Source organism: Polyodon spathula, chromosome 11 (assembly GCF_017654505.1).
Source record: "Polyodon spathula isolate WHYD16114869_AA chromosome 11, ASM1765450v1, whole genome shotgun sequence".
Taxonomy (NCBI): domain Eukaryota; kingdom Metazoa; phylum Chordata; class Actinopteri; order Acipenseriformes; family Polyodontidae; genus Polyodon; species Polyodon spathula.
The window spans coordinates 10,551,363-10,572,183 of NC_054544.1; the positions used below are offsets into that span (position 1 = coordinate 10,551,363).

The following is a 20,821-nucleotide window of genomic DNA, read 5'->3' on the forward strand; positions in this document are numbered from 1 at the left end:
TGCAATGTAATACTGTTAAATACACCAAGAGGCAATGGCTTTTATAATGTACCGCGTACATTAGTCTGAATTAAACTGATATGGAAATTAAGCATGTCAGTTAAGCATGTAAAATAATTGTGATAGCTGTCTTTGTTATAGTCCTAAAAAACAAAAAGTGAAAGTGCTCAGTATTCCCAGGCTTTTGAAGCTACAGCGTGCAAAATGTAGTTCTAGACAGAAAAATAATAAAGATAGAAACGTTTATATTTAACATCAACAGTACATATAACACATACAAACAAGGAATGTTCGACAGTTTTACAAACACAACGAGTCCCTTTTAATATATACAGTTTGAGATATTTTGTTACTCACATAATCTCTTACATAAAATGTGTCCCATATTACCAATCATTATAAAATCTAATAGACTACATAGTGTCCGGTACGATATTTATATTATAGACATTGCCTTAATAGCAAGTGCCTATAGTATTCCTACATCCTACAACATGCGTTCCCTTTTTGAAATACTTTCAGATTGTTTTTATCGTTCAGTAATCCTGACAGAAACATATAGGCACAAAATATAAAAAGCAAAACGGAATCTGATCATTTACAAGCGTTATGCACCTTTTATAAACTGACGCATTGGACGCATCATATATATATATATATATATACTATATATATATATATATATATATATATATATATATATATATATATATATATATATATATATATATCACATGTCTCCCATAAAGCAGAGATTTCCATTTAATAAGAAGGACGGCAATAGCAGAATAATGTAGTGTTCTTGGTCAAGAACAGTCTCGTTAAAAGTTGAACAAAGCCTTGACGGACATTTTCACCTCAAAAAGAGGTCGTTATTTGTCAATAAAATCTTTGAATATATTAAAATGTATGTACCATTGTATATGTGCAGTCCAATTTTGAATCCTTGTCCACAAGCTAAAGTGTCATTCACACAGGTCAGCCGAGCGCTTGGAAATAGTTTTGGATCTACGCCGGACACACATTCCATTGTTAGCAGATATTATTCAGGGTATAGTCTGGGGAATTTCTTCAGGATCGCATCAAATGCCAGACTCCTGTCTTTAAAAGGGTAGTGTGTCTAAGAAGAGTTTATCAATTATTGCTGGGGGAGGGACCAAGTCTTCAAGTTTGAGATAGAAGATGCGCTGCAGACCTTGCGTACAGAGTGTACGAAGTTCTGGAAGTTTTCCCAACAGTTTAGATAAATAGTTCGGACGGTTCAAGCCACCGCTATTAAAAGTCACGTGGTCTTTAAGACAATTTACAATCTTGTTTTGAAGTTCTTCTACCCTGTTGGGTTCCTTTAGCCCGTGTCTCTCTGTAACAATAATAGATAATGCATGTTATTAGACAAGTCAGTGGGATGCCATCGGCATAGCAGACGATAAAAGAAATAAACAACTCCATGTCATAATTTATAAGGAAAACGTAATACATTTGAACTGACCTGTTACCATGGCAAGGGCAGCTATGCAGGAGAATGAAGATATGTCTATATTCATGCTCTGAAGGTTAGATGAAAACTCAGCTATGGAGTCTATCCATTCTCCAAATCCACGGACGCACTGCAGTCTGTGGAAGACCGCCCCATTGCAAAAAATGAGTTTGCCTTCCGCAGGGTTGGACCTGCAATTAATAGCAAAGCGCAATTAATTACTCTGGGAGTAATAAATAGGGATTTAAGAGGCACCTAATTATTGGAGAGCTAATAAAATTCAAATCAGTCGAGCTTGAAGGGGTTTGATCTCTTTATTAGTCTAGTCGAAGTAATTTGGTAATTATGTACCTGTACGCCAGTCGCAGGACGAAAAGTTCCAAAAAGGCAGATTCAAAGAGGAGATCTTGATCCTGTTTAGGAAGATCAGCGAACCCCGGGATCTTCTCTGCCCAACCTCGGATGATCTCCATGGAGCCGGTCAAGAGATCATAGAACTGCTGAATATGTTGAGTGTCGTCTCCAGTCATTTGGTAGTCAGGGTTAGCCTGGAACTGGAATTTAATTTAAAAAGTGCTTAATGAGGTCCTGTAAAATATATAACCCGTGAAATTGCAAAGACCATTTCTAGCAGGGGAGTCAAGTTTTTATAACAATTAACCCCCTCTCTGGCCATTTCAGAATTAGCTATTCTAAAGCAATCGAGTCAAGTAAGGAAGACATGCAAGACGTCTAACCTTAATGTAACAAACAGTCAATGATCTAATACAATAGTACTTCAGTGTCTTTACTAAATATAAATAAAAAGGCGAAAAATATTGTATAATTATTGTATATTGATAATTTTCGTTAAAATTAATATGTATAGTAAGCTAGTAGTATTAATGTGTTGTTTTAATTTTAATACAAGTGCATTTACATATATTCTTCAATGTTTAAAATATGTTAAGATAAAAACATCAAATGCATACTTGACATTTCAGTTGCATGATTCTACATGCATTGTTAATGACGTAATGAATCTCACTTACTTGGGAATAGTCCAGGCCGGACATTGAAGGGTTTGAGTCGACATGCGCCCGTACTAGGGCACTGATTAGACTGACTGGTGGCGAAGGAGGTGAGGGATCTTGGGGGCTTTTAGGCTTAGAAGGTAGCCTACCTCTTCGACCTTTTAAACTTGCGGTACGAACAACTGAAATAAAGAAAGCAAACGATAAATCGTTCGCTATAGCATTTTACGCGACTAAGCTGTGAAGCAAAATGTAGCATTGTATGTAACTAAATACTCATTTCAAAAACAAACAAAACATTTCCTATAAAATTATAGCCAATTCAAGCCAACTAACTATTAAACTTTCAATGCAATACTCGTGCTGAACTAATGTTTATCTAAATAAATAAATGAAAACAAATATTTACCTTCTTTGACCATGCCAACAACAAGGCACTTTTGGAAACGGCAGTATTGGCATCTGTTTCTGCGGCGTTTATCAACTGGACAGTTTTTGTTTGCTAAACAGACGTATTTAGCATTTTTCTGAACAGTGCGCTGAAAACAAAACAGGGGAGAAGAATGATTAGACAATAAACATATGTATCCTTCCCAGGAAATGCAACATCAAAACAAGCCGAAAACGAATGGTCTCGCAGCTGGGGTTTTGCAGGGCAGTAATAGAGGAAATGTATTATGTTAACACTATAGCTAACCCTCCAGTTTATAGCTGTGTTTTATATGCAAGGAGCAGAAGGAGTAGACATTCAGTAAATACAAAACCGTGGGCATTCATATTTTTAAATCCCTCCGAGACCCCTCTATTTAAAGTGATAAGATTATTCAATCAGGATGGTGAAATAAAGAGACCACTTAATTTTACCATTGGGAATTCTGTTCCACTTGGTTAGCTTAGACACGGTTCTCTGTCCCAGCCAATTTATTTCTAAAGGAAAAGGCTGTGTCAAAAACGCACACAAGTACTCACAATTAAATAGAAATTTCCAATGTACAAGATTTTATAAAGGTGTTTTCTTTGAGGAAAACCAGTTCTGAAATGGTATAGACAGAAGCGGTCTGTATAATTCGGGGCTAATTGCACTGTTTTTGTTTCTGTGTAATGTGTTAGTAACGAGTAATAGTTTATTATTATTATTATTATTATTATTATTATTATTATTATTATTATTATTATTATTATTATTATTAAACTATAAATTGCATTCAGTTTTCCTTAGTTAAAATGAAAAGCACATACCTTAAAAAACCCTTTACACCCTTCACAAGTGCGCACTCCATAATGCTGGCAGGCGGCGTTGTCCCCACAGACCGCACACAGACCCTCGTTGGATGGAGATCCCCTTGATGGAGGTGAATGAACTTGGTTATCCATCAGCTGTGGCCCATGACCGAGATGAAGACTGTGGGGGAAGCCAAGTGGTGTCTGCTTTCTCATAGCATTTGGGACAGCGAAACTCTGGCTGTCTATCACATGATGGGCTCCAGATGTTTCAGGGTTCATGGATACGTGAAGAGGACCATCAAATCTCATCTGACAACTTGACACCGGGGTACCAGGAGGAGACTGCTTAAAGGAAAACAATGACAGCCTTGACACTGCATTTTTGCGTTGATCTATCATGTGGGTGGTGGCCATGTAATTTTGATGGAAACTGTGAAGAGACCCAGGGTCATCCCACATTGGGCTGGGCTGAACTTGGAAGGTTGTTGTCGTGGGAGTGGGGGGTGAAGATGGCTTGTAGTACATAGAGCCAGAATGTGCCATCATCTCGTCTGACTGTGGTGGCAAGTGGCTTTGCTGATGATAGCTGTGCATCTGAATGTCTTCTACCTTGATGGACGACTGTTGTCCTGAGAGGGGCATTTGGTATAAGCAAGGGGGCTTTACGTCGTAACTGGTGTTGTAGTTGTCCATGAAGGTGCTGAAACTGGGGAGAGAAGTGGTGGCTGTGATCTCAGTGTTGGTCAGGTCCATGCTAAACTTAACAAACTCTGGAGTCAAGAAATCGGAGCTGTACTCTCCAGTAGTGTGGTAGCTGTAGCTCTGCGAAGCTGGACTGGCTCCTTGAGGTGAAGACCCATACTGAGCCTGAACACAGGGCATGGCTGTAAACGAAACAGTTTCACATATGCTCATACTGCAAAAAGTGAACACCCTGCATGTCCTACTGGTATGCTTAAATGTGGAAATTATTTACAACGTTACATTTTAAATAAATTAATCAGATAAAAAAAAAAAAAAAATACACTAGGCTAGTTCAGTTATAAAAGAAAAACAAAGCCAGATGTAATATATCTTCACGCAGACATTTTTTTTTAAAAAAACAGGCATATTATTTTCTGTTTGGATATTATTTGTATTATTTCATACATTGTTTACGCTTTAAATTATGAATGAAAAACATATTTCAGTGTGAGCAAATTTAGAATTTAGAGTTTGACCAAAATAATTCAGGAACAATTTGTTGTAAATAAGATACATTAAACATCTTAAAAAATGTCACAATTAGTCCAGTCTGCATACCTTCAGTCGACTGACTGTGCTTGTTGAAGGAACGTAAAGTGGACAGTGTCGGGATTTCTCCTTCGGAGTTCAGGATTCAAGAATGAAGTGCTCCTCACACGGGAATCTGAACTGACGCGATGCGATTTATTGCTGAAATATATAAAAAAAAAAAAACGTTGTGCTCTTTAGATTCTATCTATTTGTGTGTCTATCTAAATGATTTGTAAATGTATAGAAAATGACAAGTGGCATTCTAGTTGATAGTACATTTGCACAATACGACTGATACCCAGTACAAATCGACTTTCCCGTGTGTGCTTTTCAGTTTTCACCTTTATATTCTATCAAGTACATGCAAGTTGCGGGTCCCATATATATATATATATATATATATATATATATATATATATATATATATATATATATATATATATATATATATATATATATACCTAATGAAAGACAACAAATGGCACTGTAGGCAATGCTGTTCAAAAGAAGAAAAAAAAAAAAAACATGCAGCCCAAATTTTAACATTAACGTTTTAACGCTAAACAGTTTACTTCTGTGTACAGTAATGTATTGTTGTATAACTAACGTTAAATAGCATGTACTGTAATGTGTAACTAAACTCACAGCAATGTGCAATGCAATTGTTACATTTTATACATTCGCAATTAAGAAACAAAAGACAATTTGATATAACTTACATTAAAACAGCGACGCATTATATTACCATATGTGAGTTATTTACAGCTATAGAGTTTTGCAACGGAACAAACACGCATCATTTAATTATTTGAGTTTCTAAGGCATATTGAATATATTTGGTTATATTTTTGTATTCACCTGAAAATAAACCTGGCCAGCAGCAAAGCATTTGAAATTTGGACAGCATTGCCCAAACCCAGCAGGTGGACAGGTGAACAAGTTGGAGTCAGCATATACATTTGCTATTGTAACATCTGTCAAACACAATTTAAAGTCCTTTACTGTATTTTGAAGTTATCTGAATATGCTAGGGCTAAGGAGTAATGCACTATATTCATAATTTGACTTAAATAGTAACCCTCATGAGTGTATGATCAGTTTTAAGCAACTTTCTCAAGCATTCCCTCTGATCATTCACACACATACATCTACAACATGTATATTTCAATTATTGTTAATAGTAGTAATACTAGTCAACGTAGAGATCATATATCAGTAACCAAACAAGTAAGAGCATCATTTAAAATAAACATGTATGACTGGTGTTTACAAAGCATGATCTTAAAGTGCATGCTTGTTATATCAGACCTAGCATATGTACAGGTGTATTGCTGAGAAAATAGCATCATTACCCACACCGCAATAGCAAAATAAATAAATACAGTATTTACCTCCTCACTTAGTTGTGCTGTCTTTTTCTATCCATGCAGACAAACTGTTCACAGTTTTCTGAAGCAGTTGTAAAACAAGTGTCAGTAAGTGGTAAGAGAAAGGACAGTGCCGCTAATGCACAGCTCCCTGCGACCGCTCAGCTAAGACTGGCCCTTCCCTCCAATGTGTCTTTGTTGATGTGAGCTCTGAATCTCTCTCAGTCAGCGTGTGCCTAAAGTGTCCCCCTCCCTCCCTCAAAACGTCATCGCGGATGCAAGCCAATCGGCGTCTTGCCCGCCTTCTCCCTTCTCTTGGCTTTGGTAAATTTCCGACGTGACGTAATTGTCTGTGGCGCTTTTTAAGGTAGCTGGACATCGCTTTAGTTCACCTTTTCACCCTGTCCCAGATGAGGCACATATTAGAAAACTATAATGTAAATATGTAAACAAATGTAAAGGTGACAAATAGTTCGAACTCCAATAGTTTCGAGGTCTTGGTTTCCCAGACATAAACTAAGTGAAAAAGATTCCACTTTTTCTTATATTGTGTGTGTGTGTGTGTGTGTGTGTGTGTGTGTGTGTGTGTGTGTGTCACACCAAAGCAGTACGTGGATTGTGTTGGTATCTCTTTAATTTGTGTGTCATTGTTGCATTTCTTTATGTAATATTAAGTGGATTAACTAAAATAACTGGCTGACCACCAATGTATGACGTTTCCCGATGTGATGTGTGGGCGGGGGTATCATCGAGAGGTTCTGCCCCTGTTTAAATCAGACTATTGATTTGACACAAAACATAGTTAATCCTCAGAATACCCCACCCAGCACAACCACACGCATATGTTGAAGATTTGCCATACCCTGCCCAGACCTATTACTATATGTATTCATTTTAGCACACCTAAAAAAGTCTTATTTATTATTTACAGACATTGACAGTGAACTGGGGAAGTTTGTTTCCGAATTTAGAACGTTAAAAACGAGTTGGTGTGTACCGTTGTACGCGACTACCTTAACTTCCCCCGCTGCTTGTGTTTTGGGAACAGGCAGAGGGAGCTCACTAACACAGTAGAGCAGCGTCACTAGTCGTGGGCGAACCAATCTACTCAAACGAAAGGGAAAAAGAGATAAAGGACCGCAGAATGTAAGGTGACGCAGGGAACGCCGTCATTGACGCAACCAACAGTCTCTGCCAAAAATAGCAGCTCGAGTCTTTTCTTCTCTCCAGCGTTGTTTTATTATTATTACACCAGATCTGTGTTATGATCTTATAATGGGTTGTGGTTTCACCGGCTATGTTAACTGCCATCGGAAACACGAGTATCAAAGGGGATTGTTTTTTAACAAAGAATCCAGGGAGTTTTTTTTTTTTTTTTTTCTAAACGTGAAGGTAGAATTGTAGACATACTGTAGTTATTTTAAACAGCAAGGAGATTAGGAGCAATGGCTCGGTACTTAAGTACAACGCAACTTCTTGATCAGTATTAAAGATTAATAGACTTCAGTGCCTCTCCCCACTTGCAAAAATAGGCTAGTTTGTTTCATACATTCTGGTGTGTTACATGTGTACAGACCATTGCTCCAGAGACCAGTTGTACTTTGTATGTATATTGTATCGTCATCTTAAGGAAAAAGCATTTTTTTTTCACAGCTCAGTTAAAGTATACAGTTAATTTTAACGTTTTGAATGGTAGCCTACAGCTATGGCCAAGCGTTTTTCCTATAATTTTGTGATTAAGACTTTTTATTTTTCAATAAACTATATTAGATAACTTAGATATTTTATTTCACATCATGTAATCAAAGAAGCTATGCAATTATATCGCAAAAGTCTACCGGAAGCCATAATAGTAAAAGGCTACAGTTCATGTTAGTTATTGTCAGTTTTTCGTTATAGACAACTACAAAGAGATATGTAATTCAATGTGTTTATATAACATTATTCATTCGACTTGATTAAGCACGATTTGTTAATTCTATAGATTGATGCCAAGCTTATGACCATAGCTGTACTTTTATACACTGAATGGTACAGCTTCAAATGTGTTCACTATAACTTAAGGCAGTGTCTCTTTTTCACAGTGCTTAACTGATGTATAAGAGGCACTTATACGATAAGATACATATGGATCTCAGTTAGGAATGTTATCTTTTTGTGTGTGTGTGTGTGTGTGTGTGTGTGTGTGTGTGTGTGTGTGTGTGTGTGTGTGTGTGTGTGTGTGTGTGTGTGTGTGTGTGTGTGTGTGTGTGTGTTTTACATAACACAACCCGACATTCTAGTTTGTGGTTTTACCTTAGTAAATTTACCTAAGTAAATTATCATCTACCAACCAGTTTGTTTATGAAGTTATTAAAGTGATGCTACATATATAGTCATATTTACACAAGGAATTTTACAAGTTGTAATTTTGTTATATGGATTCTTCAAAAATCATATTATATGTCAAACAGAGTAAGTTTAATTTGGAAACAATTGTGGGATGGTTTCTTTATTATACAATTAAAACTTATCAAACAGTAGTAAAGCAGATTTTAGTTTCATTTAGAAACTTTCTTGCTGCAGAATACATGAAGTGTCCTTTGGATTCGAAAGAATTTGCTCTTTCCTGCAGGTGGCGCTGCTCTTCATAACCCATCAGTCAATCACAATGAAGCGTGTACAATACTTAAGTATGTGTTTATTTATTTACAACATTACAATGCGTATTTCACTGCATTTAAAATAATACTTCGTGATTCATAAGTAACATCATTTTAAAATAGACCTACAAGTACATTAAGTAAAAAACAATGCTTACAAAAATAAGTCTAATTTGTATTACTGCTGCACTTTGGTAATATTTTTCTGAACTTTGAAATCAAGGGGCAAATATTATTAGACTAATTCTAGTTGGTGATTAAATATAATTTCAAATGTATGATTGTATCTAAAACAAAACACAAAAGCACAAACAAAACAACCCGTTTCAAAATGTAGAAGCACTCCCCTGTGGGACACAAACAATGGGACCAATTCAATTAAGTTTTAGCTTGAGGGGGAGCTTTTTAGCACAGTCCAAATTCATGCAATAAACAGCAAATGTGGAGCATTGACAATATAAACTAAAATAAATAACGTGAATGTGTCTACACTGTAAAACCAGACAACGTGTGACGCGTTAACTGTCTAAATGGCACGTGTGTATAGTAAAATAGAAACGTTCCATTCCTAAACTGCAGTGTATTACGTCATTAGGTGTAACGCTGGTTTTTAGTCATTTGGAAGTTTAAATAATTGTTAAACTTTGTGTGTTTAATCTGTGCCGTTTATGCTAAATTTAATGTTTAGATATTAAATACCAGCCCTGTTATAAACGTCTACAGATGTTTAAAAAGTGTTACAAATCATAAACAAGTCCAAAAGTTTACAAAATAAACAACCACAAGGTGTTTAAATCCCAAACACATTTAAAATTATAAACGCAGTGCCGTGTTTAGAAAGTGTGCGGCAGCTCCCCCTAATGTAACAGTAATTACAGTATACAAAGCATACAAAACTTGTGAATAATAACCACAAAACAGTGAAAACAGTCTCGCATTAGCTTATCTGATTATGAATGAAAAGATAACTGAGATATCACAATTTACGTTTTCAGAAAACGGCACTTTTTTGTGTTTCCCTAATTTGAAAATATAACGAATTGACCAACATGTTACTGAATGTTACGGAAACTGCCTTTTCTGAAAACTATTCCTCCGTGGAAGAAACCGCTTTGCTTTGCTGAATACAATTTATAAACACGGTGCAAACGCGACCACCTGCTTCTTTACATTGAAGTACCTTGGACAGTTATCAGTGTAACAACTAATTAATTGACTGATTAATTCTGAATAATTGATTTATTAAAGTATTTATATATAATATCCTAAATCTACAGTTATTCATTTGCCAATTACAATTAAGGGTTTAAATTGCAATTAAGGAATGTAATTGTCCACTGAAGGGTTGAATTACTAAGTACCTTATTTATATGCATATTTTAATTGCCAATCATAATGGGGAGGGAGATTATCAAGTGCAATCAAATCAGCAGTTTAAAGTTATTTCGGAATGTTGAACTGACAGAACATAGTGTGTAAAATCATTTAGTTACAAGAACGGGTGGGATTAAAAAGAAACGGTAAACATGTCTACAGCACAGGGTTTGATTGAAGCATAATCACACATGACAGGCAATTGGAAAAACTGACAGTAGACGTTACTGTAATAAAGAAAAATCGTACTACAGCATCCATAAAAGCTCAACAGCGCTGAATTTAGAAATACCAACAGAAACTTGTTTTTAATGACAAGCGTTTTGACTAGAAGTCTTTTTTTTTTAACACATTCAAAAATACTTTCAGTCAAAACGTTTGTCATTAGTATAACACAATTGGCAAGAACATGACACGAATCATGTGCACATTTTGGATGAGATGCAACAGTTTTGTATTAGCGCAGTTGTGGCTCATTAAAAAAAAAAAAAAAAAAAACAACTACATAACAATCCAATAAGACTTTTTTTTAACCCTTAGCAATGAAAGAAACACCTAGTGTCAAAACCTGTAAAGTACAGAATGTTTAACATGTTGGCATTGAAGATATAAATGATATCCTTAGGTCATTCTTCCTATATGCAAAAAAAAAAAAGTATAACGGACTGTAGAAGACAAAAATATGTGTTTTTTTCTATTCTTTCTTAAATGGTTAAGGATTGTAGGGATATGACTTTTATAACGGGTATTCATCTTGCAAAACATATTTCACAAAAAACATATCATGCAGATGTGACAAATCAAAAATCAGCACCACCACAACCGACAAAGGGGTTCAAACCCAATAGATTTTTTTTTTTTTTTTTTTTAAATACCTAAACCTGAACTACAGTTATATTTTGTTATGCACATATTGTATGTAAAATATACAGACCAGACAGTCAGACAGGCAAGGAGACAGACTCTGATATGCGTTATGCTGTAGGAAGCAACAAAACACAGCTAAAATAGTTCTTATACCATTGCAATATATGATTGGGTATATGTCGAACAGTAGGGTATACTTGAATTATAAGATTGTGTGCCTTTGGTCATCATGTAGACAATACAGGGAATAGTATCATTTATCACGTTAACTTAATCTACAGCTGTTTAAGTCGCTCTAAGAAATCTATCATTGCCAGTGTAGTGTCACGGTAATTTCATTCAGAATCTGAGTGATTGATTCACTGGAAGGCAAAGGTCTAAATAAACCATATGGCGACATGTTGCTTCCCATATGTTATTCGAACATCCATGCCCAGGAACCGTTATGTAACATCTGGAACACTACCCAGCTGCGTCTGTGGAGTCACGCCTTTCTAACCATTATTGACCATATTCACAGAGGGAAATAAGCCTGTCAAGAATACAGATACATATTTACAGTATATAACAGAACATTTCACATGCATAAAGTGTGTTACTGTTACAGTCCATGTCATTCGCTACTTTCTGTAAAGCCTCTGGGTAAAATTAGATCCACATTAGCGGTTCTGCTGTATCAAACAGAAAAATAAAAACATGTTTGTTGTACAGTTAGTTATCTTGACATATGGCATTAAAACAAATGTTAAAAAGACTAGTGTTTAGTACCGACAAGCTACTCTATATTATTCGTTACACTCATCTACACATTTATCCAAGTTAAAATAAATGAGTTATTTTATTTACAATATTTGAGGTCTACCTTAAAGCAGAGCAGGCTGGCATACAACATGTTGTGCCATTTTATGCAGATCACTTAACTTTATAGCTCAAATAAAACTTCAATAGGTAGTACTTACTGTTTATCACATACCCCTCAGCAAAAAATTAATACATTTCTTCAGTGAGGTATTGTTATTTTTAAAAACACGTTAGATTGCAGGCAAGGGCCAAAAAACCCGTCATATTTCCCTTATTTCTCGTTGTTGTTAGAAAGCATGTGGGTCCCTCTAAAGAAATATGTTTTTTTCATAGTGTGGAAGTCAGCGTTTCTTTCCCCAATGTCAGTCCTGAAACGGGACAGACGTTCAGCAGATAAAAAGTCTCCATTGTGGCAGTACAAGCAGTCCAGTGCAGCGACACTATTGTTCAACACAGGAGCCAAGAGCGTCATGAGCACGTCAGCAGCACCAAGTCTCCATTACGTCAGTTCCAGGAGTTCGGATTACATTCCTTTAGTTAACTCAGGCAAACAGGAATAACTCCATTGCCGGCGTGTGGGATTAGATAGGTATGATGGGCTGTGCCTTATCTTTTGAAAACCCACATAGTAAAAATAAATAAATACAATAATAATATCTAGTCTAGTTCAGAAATCAACTCAAGAAATGTGACAATGAGCAACATTATTCATACTACAATATTTGAAGGACCAAAAGTAGATAAATCAAGATAAACTTAACTAATTAATTTGTTTTCATCCACTGTACATTCCAGTTGACAGCTGTAGTGAGTTACTTACAGATGAATGCTGCAGTAACATAAATACTGTATAACCCCCCCATGCACAATATAGTAATTGTATTGTGCAGTACACCGGTGTAGTATACAGTGTGATTGTGACCAGGATGATTGCTTATCTAAAGTAAAAGAAAAACATGCATTACTGGTGCGTGTTTTCACCAAATGAAATATAATAATAGTAATAATAATAATAATAATAATAATAATAATAATAATAATAATAATAATTTCCCATTTCATTATAACCTTTTCAGAACTACGTGAAGCACGCGATCTACCACTGGGCTACATCCCCACTAGAAGAAAACACAAAAGTAACTGCTGAGTAGTTTATCTGTAATATTTACTTTTTAATACAAAGAACTAGATGGACTGCACGTTCTAATATTAGTGTTTGTTTATTAACTTGCCTGTGAAATCTATGAAGCTCTTTCATTAAAAAAAAAATAAAAAGACAAAACCACAAAGACTGTTGGCACTGCAGTTCTAAACAACACGAACACCGGTAAATGCTTTCCACACAAAAGCCATCAACCAAAATTAGTCTTTCTCCCAATATCTTTATAAGACAGACAAAACTTGAACTGACACAGACAGAAGCACAATCTGTAGACTGCCATATACAGGCGTTGGCAGTGCCACTTGTACAAGACCACAAGAAACAGCTCCATGGCTGACTTAGAAGGGCACAACTGGCCCGCACTCCTTCTATTCCCCTCCAAGGTGACACAGCCAGACAGGTCTATCCTGTGGGCTGGATCAGCTAGGGTAACAACCTGCATGCCTTTTGCAGTATCAATGGGGACCAGTGCAAAGCCCTGGTCAATACTGGCTCAATCATTAGCCTGGTGCGATATGGAGAAAGACACAGGTCCAGATAAGAGCAGTAACTGAACAACTCACCCCCATTCATGGCCGGAAGGCCTTGAGGGTCCAACTCGGGAGCTGGACAGTGGAGCATGAGTTCTGATCAATGGATATTCATGACTGATCCATTGTCGGGCTGGACCTGCACAGCAAGGTGGGGGCGATGCTGGATCTGGGTCACAACATCATGACCCTTGTTGCAATGCTAGAACTGTAGTGTATGCTGCCAACCTAGATTCGGTGACCACAAAACCGTCAACCAGTGGGACAGCGGAGCAGATGGTGGAGAAATTGTGGTCTACGAGTTGGGAGGGTTTCTCGAGGGCTGGGCAGAAACAGCTACAGGACCAATCCTGCAAGCGGACGGAAGCACTGGCATAGGGTGGTTTCCCAAGCTCTGCAACACCTGCACATTCAAGAAGAGGCCCCTAGAGCCTTTCCACCCCCCACTCCAGCAGTACCAGGTGGAGTGTGTCACGTTCAGCCAATTTGAGGTAGCTGAGGAGCTCCACAGCGATCAAGGACGCTGGATGTCGCCCAAAAATTTGTGCAGAAACCCATCACTGGGGCTGATCAGTGACAAAAGTGGACTTGTGATACGCAGTGCTGGGGGGCGGGACTTCCAGTCGGGGGGGGGGGCAAGTGTGTGTTTATTGCTCCCAGTGCCAAAAAGGACTGGCCAGCCAGTGGCCGCGGGACCTTGCAAGGTTTTGAAGCGCCTCTCAGAAGTGGTGTACTGGGTAAGGCTCTGGACCAGGGGCCGCCGGGTGGTTCCCCGCATTTTCAGTACTTACAGTAGAGACTGTAGTATCTTTTTAGCTAACTTGTACTTTTTTACTGTAATCCCAAGGGTTCCTTAGTTAAACCTTGCAATTTGATAACCCACGACTGAGATACATAAATGTGGAAATCACAGTGGTTGTTTGCATAAAACACCTTAAGTATTAATATTAATATAACTCTTAAAAACAAATATTCCTAATAATTGTCCCCATCAAAGGAAATAAATAGTTGCTACATGCAACACCCTTGGAAAACCTAAGGAGAAATGTAAGATGTTTTATGAAATGTACAGAGGCAGAAAATAAAATTATAAATGTACAACTAGCAAAATCGAACTAACATTTATAAGAACATAAGAACATAAGAAAGTTTACAAACGAGAGGAGGCCATTCGGCCCATCTTGCTTGTTTGGTTGTTAGTAGCTTATTGATCCCAGAATCTCATCAAGCAGCTTCTTGAAGGATCTCAGGGTGTCAGCTTCAACAACATGACTGGGGAGTTGATTCCAGACCCTCACAATTCTCTGTGTAAAAAAGTGCCTCCTATTTTCTGTTCTGAATGTCCCTTTGTCTAATCTCCATTTGTGACCCCTGGTCCTTGTTTCTTTTTTCAGGCTGAAAAAGTCCCTTGGGTCGACACTGTCAATACCTTTTAGAATTTTGAATGCTTGAATTAGGTCGCCACGTAGTCTTCTTTGTCTTATACTGTGCATTGTACATCAAGATTGTATTGTATTGCAATAGAGGTACAAATAGAAAAAAAGACACGTCACTCTCAAGAGGCTGAACACAATGACAGCTTAATGATGTGTTTCACTGGTCAGTCAAGTAAAACTCCATGGACATCTCTGTAATTGTAATCCTGTGGATGAAGTACACTTACTAAAAGGCAAAGTGCATCACCTAAAGACCAGTTGTAACAAATAATGTGCTCTGGCTTTCTCAGTACGATTGACAATGAAACAGTCTGTTGAGACTGCAAGAGAAAGAAGTAATCTTAAACTGACTGTAACCTGCAGAGCAAGTGAGGTCTTGAAGGAAGCAAGTGACAACCAGTTGTACAGGCTTCATATTAAAAGTGTGAATGAAGGGCAACAACCCAGAGGACTGGTGCACTGTGCTAGTTTAGATTTTTTAAGAAAGGTGAGCAGGCATAGTGTGGGTAGTTTCTAAATATTAATCTTATTTCATGCCCCAGCAAGATTCTTCTTTTCATCCCATTACTCATAGGTATTGAGACAAAGGCAGGACAGGATGCTCACTGTAGCAAACAGGGTATTTGATTAGAGGTCCTTAAAATATTGTTTGTGTAAAAAAAAAAAAAAAAAAAAAAAAACAGAGCAGAGCCTCTGACCCAAGTAACAGAACTATGCTATTTGTTGAAAGTGACATACAACATGATTATTTTCCATTGCCTAATCTGGGAGGACTAAAATCCAGTGGAACAAGATAGTTGCATATGGAATCAGAAAACCATTGAGGTGTAATATTGACCTGAAAAGTGGTCTAGGCAGCTGGTTAACACTGTACTCACTTCTAAATCTTTTGTAGTCATTTTTGTATTACTCTAGTATAAATACATGTTAATTTGGATTCGTATGTTGTTTTTTTCTGACTTTATGTGAACAAAAAGACACACATTTGCCCGTTTCCCATTGAAAATAGTGATATTTTGAAATATCACTGTCCTGGTCACAAAAGCAAAGTTTGTGGGGAACAATAGCCATTTTCTATACTTTTGAGGCATAAGCAATTAGGAAATAACACTTACTACCCAGGAACAAAAATTGTGTTACATAGTGTTATCAGATATGTTAACATTTTGGTCAAAATATTAAACATTTAAACTGGTGAGACCTTGGAAAAACCCACACCTATTTAAAAAACAACTCTGCTTGGACAACTAGCAAGCATTCTCTGCATATGAAAGTTGCATTTTGGATTATGTATTTGGCTGTTGTAGAAAATAAATAGTTTGTGACAATTTCTTGAAGATACATTTAAGTTAGATACCCCCTGCATGAAGGCTACCCTGGTCAATGGAGTATTAACCTATAATTGCTGAGACCACGTGCTTGGGGCTGCAACGGTTCCTGAACAAGTGTCATCGTTCTCTGGGAGACCCCCGAGGCCCTGAGTCAGAAATTCTTCTGCTGGGTTGCCATGGGCTGCAGTTCCAATTCAAGGACGGGTGTTTACATTTCAAGTGGCTCTTTGCACCTGTTCTGCGATGACATTGCATTTTCACTAGAAATAACACTTGACGAGTAGAAGGAGCCGCTGGACGTTATGAAAAGGTGTGTAATAATAATAACAACAACAATAATAATAATAATAATAATAATAATAATAATAATAATAATGTTATGTATTGAATACATAACGTTCAAAAGCCGTTTAAACAATAACATTATAGTCCTACATGTATTGCTAAGTACGTTTATTTTCTGTTTTTAACTATCATTTACCGTTTATGTCGATATTATTTATTATTACTCTGTGTCGAGCTTTGTGTTGCCTAATTGTTTTTTTTTGTTTGTTTTTTTTTTTTTTTTTTTTTTTTTTTTTTTTGTTTGTTTTGTTTTGTTTTGTTTTTGTGCGTGTGATAAAATAAATAAATAAAATCACCCGTGATAATGGAACATTAATTGTATAAGACAAATTTAGAATTATATTATTAAACTGTCACAAAGAAATGTATATTACGTGGATGGATTTCAACGGTACTTTATTATGGGAGAAAAAAAAAAAACATTACTGTACGTTTGATTTATATTACGTTATTGGGAGACCAGTGAAACAGCCCCTTCTCAGTTAGTATCAGGAAGTGCAGTCTAATAATTATATTAGTGAAGTACTCTGTTACTAAATTTATTCACACAATAATATTTTAGACCTTCTGCCGGTTATTTTTGTGTAAACAAGAGTTACATATGCCGTGTGCTGCAACTGAATATGTTGTTTTGCAATCTAACATCAGGAGAACGCACCGCCTCTAATAATATCATTGCCGGTGGGTCAATTTCTTACAATTCTGTTGGATGTGTGAAGTGTCAGAAGCACAGTACTTACTTCTGTGTTACGGTGATGTTGCGGAACTTGCATGCAAGATCTTGTGAAAAAAAAAAAAAAGAAATTGCCGGCAGTGAATAAAGATCAAATACAGTTTAACGTACGTGTGTGTGTGTGTGTGTGTGTGGGTGTGGGTGTGTGTGTGTCTGCTAATGTAGGGTTTAAAGTATTTTTTGACAACGCTTGTCTGGATGGTATTGTAAGTAGTTGATTTTTTTTATTATTTTTTTTTTTTTTTTTTTAATTATTGTAATTTAGATTCAGTTGAGTCGACTTTATACAGTTTGAAGGGCTGTGTTGTGCATGTATGTTTGTGATATATACAGTGCCTTGCAAAAGTATTCAGACCCCTGACCAATTCTCTCATATTACTGAATTACAAATGGTACATTGAAATTTCGTTCTGTTTGATATTTTATTTTAAAACACTGAAACTCAAAATCAATTATTGTAAGGTGATATTGGTTTTATGTTGGGAAATATTTTTAAGAAAAAATAAAAAAACTGAAATATCTTGCTTGCATAAGTATTCAACCCCCACACATTAATATTTGGTAGAGCCACCTTTCGCTGCAATAACAGCTTTAAGTCTTTTGGGGTAAGTATGTACCAGCTTTGCACACAGTGTCGGAGTGATTTTGGTCCATTCTTCTTGGCAGATTTGCTCCAGGTTGTTCAGGTTGGTTGGACGACGCTTGGGGACCGCAATTTTCAAATAGCACCACTGATTCTCAATGGGATTGTGATCAGGACTTTGACTGGGCCACTGTAGGACATTCACCTTTTTGTTCTTGAGCCACTCCAATGTTGCTTTTGCCTTGTGCTTGGGATCATTGTCCTGCTGAAAGGTGAATTTCCTCCCAAGCTTCAGTTTTTTAGCGGACTGAAGCAGATTCTCTTGCAGTATTTTCCTGTATTTTGCTCCATCCATTCTTCCTTCAATTGTAACAAGATGCCCTGTCCCTGCTGATGAGAAGCATCCCCACAGCATGATGCTGCCACCACCATACTTCACTGCAGGGATGGTGTGTCTTGAGGCATGGGCAGTGTTAGGATTGCGCCACACATAGCGCTTTGAGTTTTGGCCAAAAAGCTCTATCTTGGTCTCATCTGACCACAATACCTTTTCCCACATCGCAGCTGGGTCACTCTCCTGCATTCTGGCAAACTCCAGACGTGCTTTCAGATGGTTCTTTTTTAGTAATGGCTTCTTTCTTGCCATCCTCCCATACAGTTCAGTGTTATGCAGAGCTCTTGATATGGTTGACTGGCGCACCATTACTCCACTCCCAGCCACTGAACTCTGTAGCTCCTTCAAAGTGATTGTTGGCCTCTCTGTGGCTTCTCTCACAAGTCTCCTTCTTGTTTGAGCGCTGAGTTTTGAGGGACGGCCTTTTCTTGGCAGTGCCTGGGTGGTGTGATGCAACTTCCACTTCCTGATTATTGATCCAACTGTGCTCACTGGGATATCCAAACACTTGGATATTATTTCGTACCCTTTCCCTAATCTATGCATTTGTATTATTTTATCTCTAACTTCTGTAGAATGCTCTTTGGTCTTCATTTTCCTTCAGATTCACAGCCTTACCAATGATCCTTCAACAGTGGGGTTTTTATCCAGAAAACGTGACAGCAACTTTAATGGTTCACAGGTGGAGGCCAATGGTAAGGTAATTGTGTCCTCGTTAGGGCAAGCAAGATATTTCAGTTTTTTATTTTTCTTTAAAATATTTCCCAACATAAAACCAATGTCACCTTACAATAATTGATTCTGAGTTTCAGTGTTTTAAAATAAAATATTAAACAGAACGAAATTTCAATGTACCATTCGAAATTCGGTAATATGAGAGAATTGGTCAGGGGTCTGAATACTTTTGCAAGGCACTGTAGGTATGCCAAATTTATAAAGGTAACATGTGATTCTACTTTTGTTACTGTTATGAAGTGAGACAAGAAGAAGACAGCTGTTGGATCTGGAATTGGAAAACCAATTACATGTAAATATTGCTTTTTTGTGTTAAGGCTATTGCGATATAACAGTGTTACATAAGAGTTTATACTGATACCTTGTAAAGCTTACAAAACAGTCCTTTCCAGTGGTGTTTCTTACCTAATTTTGTGAAAGAAAAAAATTAATAAAAAGTGTTTTATAGTGTATATAGACAATGTTTTACTATATACAGTGCCTATAGAAAGTATACACCCCCTTTCAAAATTGTCACCTTTTGCTGCCTTATAGCCTGGAGTTAAAATGCATTAAAATATTTTTTTTTTTTCCCATTTATCTACACATTCTACCCCACAAATTCCAAGTGAAAAAAAATATTCTAGAAATTTGTAGAAAATTAATTAAAAATAAAAACTGAAATAGCTTGGTTGGATAAGTGTCCACCCCCCCTTGTAATAGCAATCCTAATTTAGCTCAGGTGTAACCAATCACCTCCACCTGTATTAAATTGTAGTGATTCACATGATTTCAGGATAAATTCAGCAGTTCCTGTAGGTTTCCTCTGCTGGGTAGTGCATTTCAAAGAAAAGACTCAACCATGAGCACCAAGGTGCTTTCAAAAGTACTCTGGGACAAAGTTGTTGAAAGGCACAGATTAGGGGATGTGTATAAAAAAAATATCAAAGGCCTTGAATATCCCTTGGAGCATGGTGAAGACAATTATTAAGAAGTGGAAGGTGTATGGCACCACCAGGACCCTGCCTAGATCAGGCCGTCCCTCCAAACTGGATGACCGAGCAAGAAAGAGACTGATCAGAGAGGCTACCAAGAGGCCAATGGCAAATTTGCAAGAGCTACAGGCTTTTCTGGCCAAGACTAGTCAAAGTGTGCATGTGACAAGCACTCCACAAATCTGGCCTGTATGATAGGGTGGCAAGAAGGAAGCCACTACTCAAGAAAGCCCACCTTGAATCCCGTTTGAAGTATGCAAAAATACACTCAGGAGATTCTGTAGCCATGTGGCGAGAAGTTTGGTGGTCTGACGAAACTAAATTGGAACTTTTTGGCCTAAATGCAAAGCGTTATGTTTGGCGCAAACCCAGCACAGCGCATCACCCAAAGAACACCATCCCTACTGTGAAGCATGGTGGTCACAGCATCATGTTGTGGGGGTGTTTCTCATTGGCAGGGATTGGGGCACTTGTCAGGATAGAAGGGAAAATGAATGGAGCAAAGTACAGAGAAGTCCATCAGGAAAACTAGCTACCTCTGCAAGAAAGCTGAAACTG

At 37.2% G+C, this 20,821-nt stretch overlaps 2 protein-coding genes across 5 annotated transcripts in view; one reads left to right on the top strand and one right to left on the bottom strand.

Moving 5' to 3' along the window:
- Positions 1–526: 526 nt before the first annotated feature.
- On the bottom strand, positions 527–12,474 carry LOC121323156 (nuclear receptor subfamily 4 group A member 2). Of its 3 annotated transcripts, none has more exons than XM_041264021.1 (8): positions 12,199–12,474; positions 5,017–5,148; positions 3,730–4,598; positions 2,900–3,029; positions 2,509–2,672; positions 1,829–2,031; positions 1,490–1,668; positions 527–1,360 (listed from the first exon to the last, which is right to left on the bottom strand). In XM_041264021.1, exons 3-8 carry the CDS (start codon positions 4,594–4,596, stop codon positions 1,104–1,106), a joined length of 1,800 nt encoding a protein of 599 aa, XP_041119955.1. In that variant the 5' UTR covers positions 4,597–4,598; positions 5,017–5,148; positions 12,199–12,474; the 3' UTR covers positions 527–1,103. The 3 variants fall into 3 exon arrangements, with proteins under 3 accessions (XP_041119955.1, XP_041119956.1, XP_041119954.1); XM_041264022.1 differs by lacking the exon at positions 12,199–12,474 and adding an exon at positions 6,381–6,567 and having other exon boundaries at positions 3,730–4,420; XM_041264020.1 differs by lacking the exon at positions 12,199–12,474 and adding an exon at positions 6,381–6,565.
- Positions 12,475–16,683: 4,209 nt separating this feature from the next.
- LOC121322695 (glycerol-3-phosphate dehydrogenase, mitochondrial-like) overlaps positions 16,684–20,821 on the top strand; it is a 42,375-nt gene continuing 38,237 nt past the window's right edge. Inside the window, exons 1-2 of one of the 2 annotated variants that reach the window (XM_041262901.1) lie at positions 16,684–16,809; positions 19,530–19,581. The gene's annotated coding sequence lies outside the window, so the exon portion shown is untranslated. The remainder of the gene's footprint in view (positions 16,810–19,529; positions 19,582–20,821) is intronic. The other variant, XM_041262902.1, reaches the window with a different exon arrangement.

Bases quoted from the DNA above. Each gene is read 5' to 3' on its own strand.
- LOC121323156 (XM_041264021.1), bottom strand. From the start codon at position 4,596: ATGCCCTGTGTTCAGGCTCAGTATGGGTCTTCACCTCAAGGAGCCAGT. The intron at 3,030-3,729 runs GTATGTGCTTTT...TTTTGTTTTCAG, and splicing joins GGTGTAAAGGGTTTTTTAAG to CGCACTGTTCAGAAAAATGC. The intron at 2,032-2,508 runs GTAAGTGAGATT...ATTAAATTCCAG, and splicing joins CCGGCCTGGACTATTCCCAA to TTCCAGGCTAACCCTGACTA.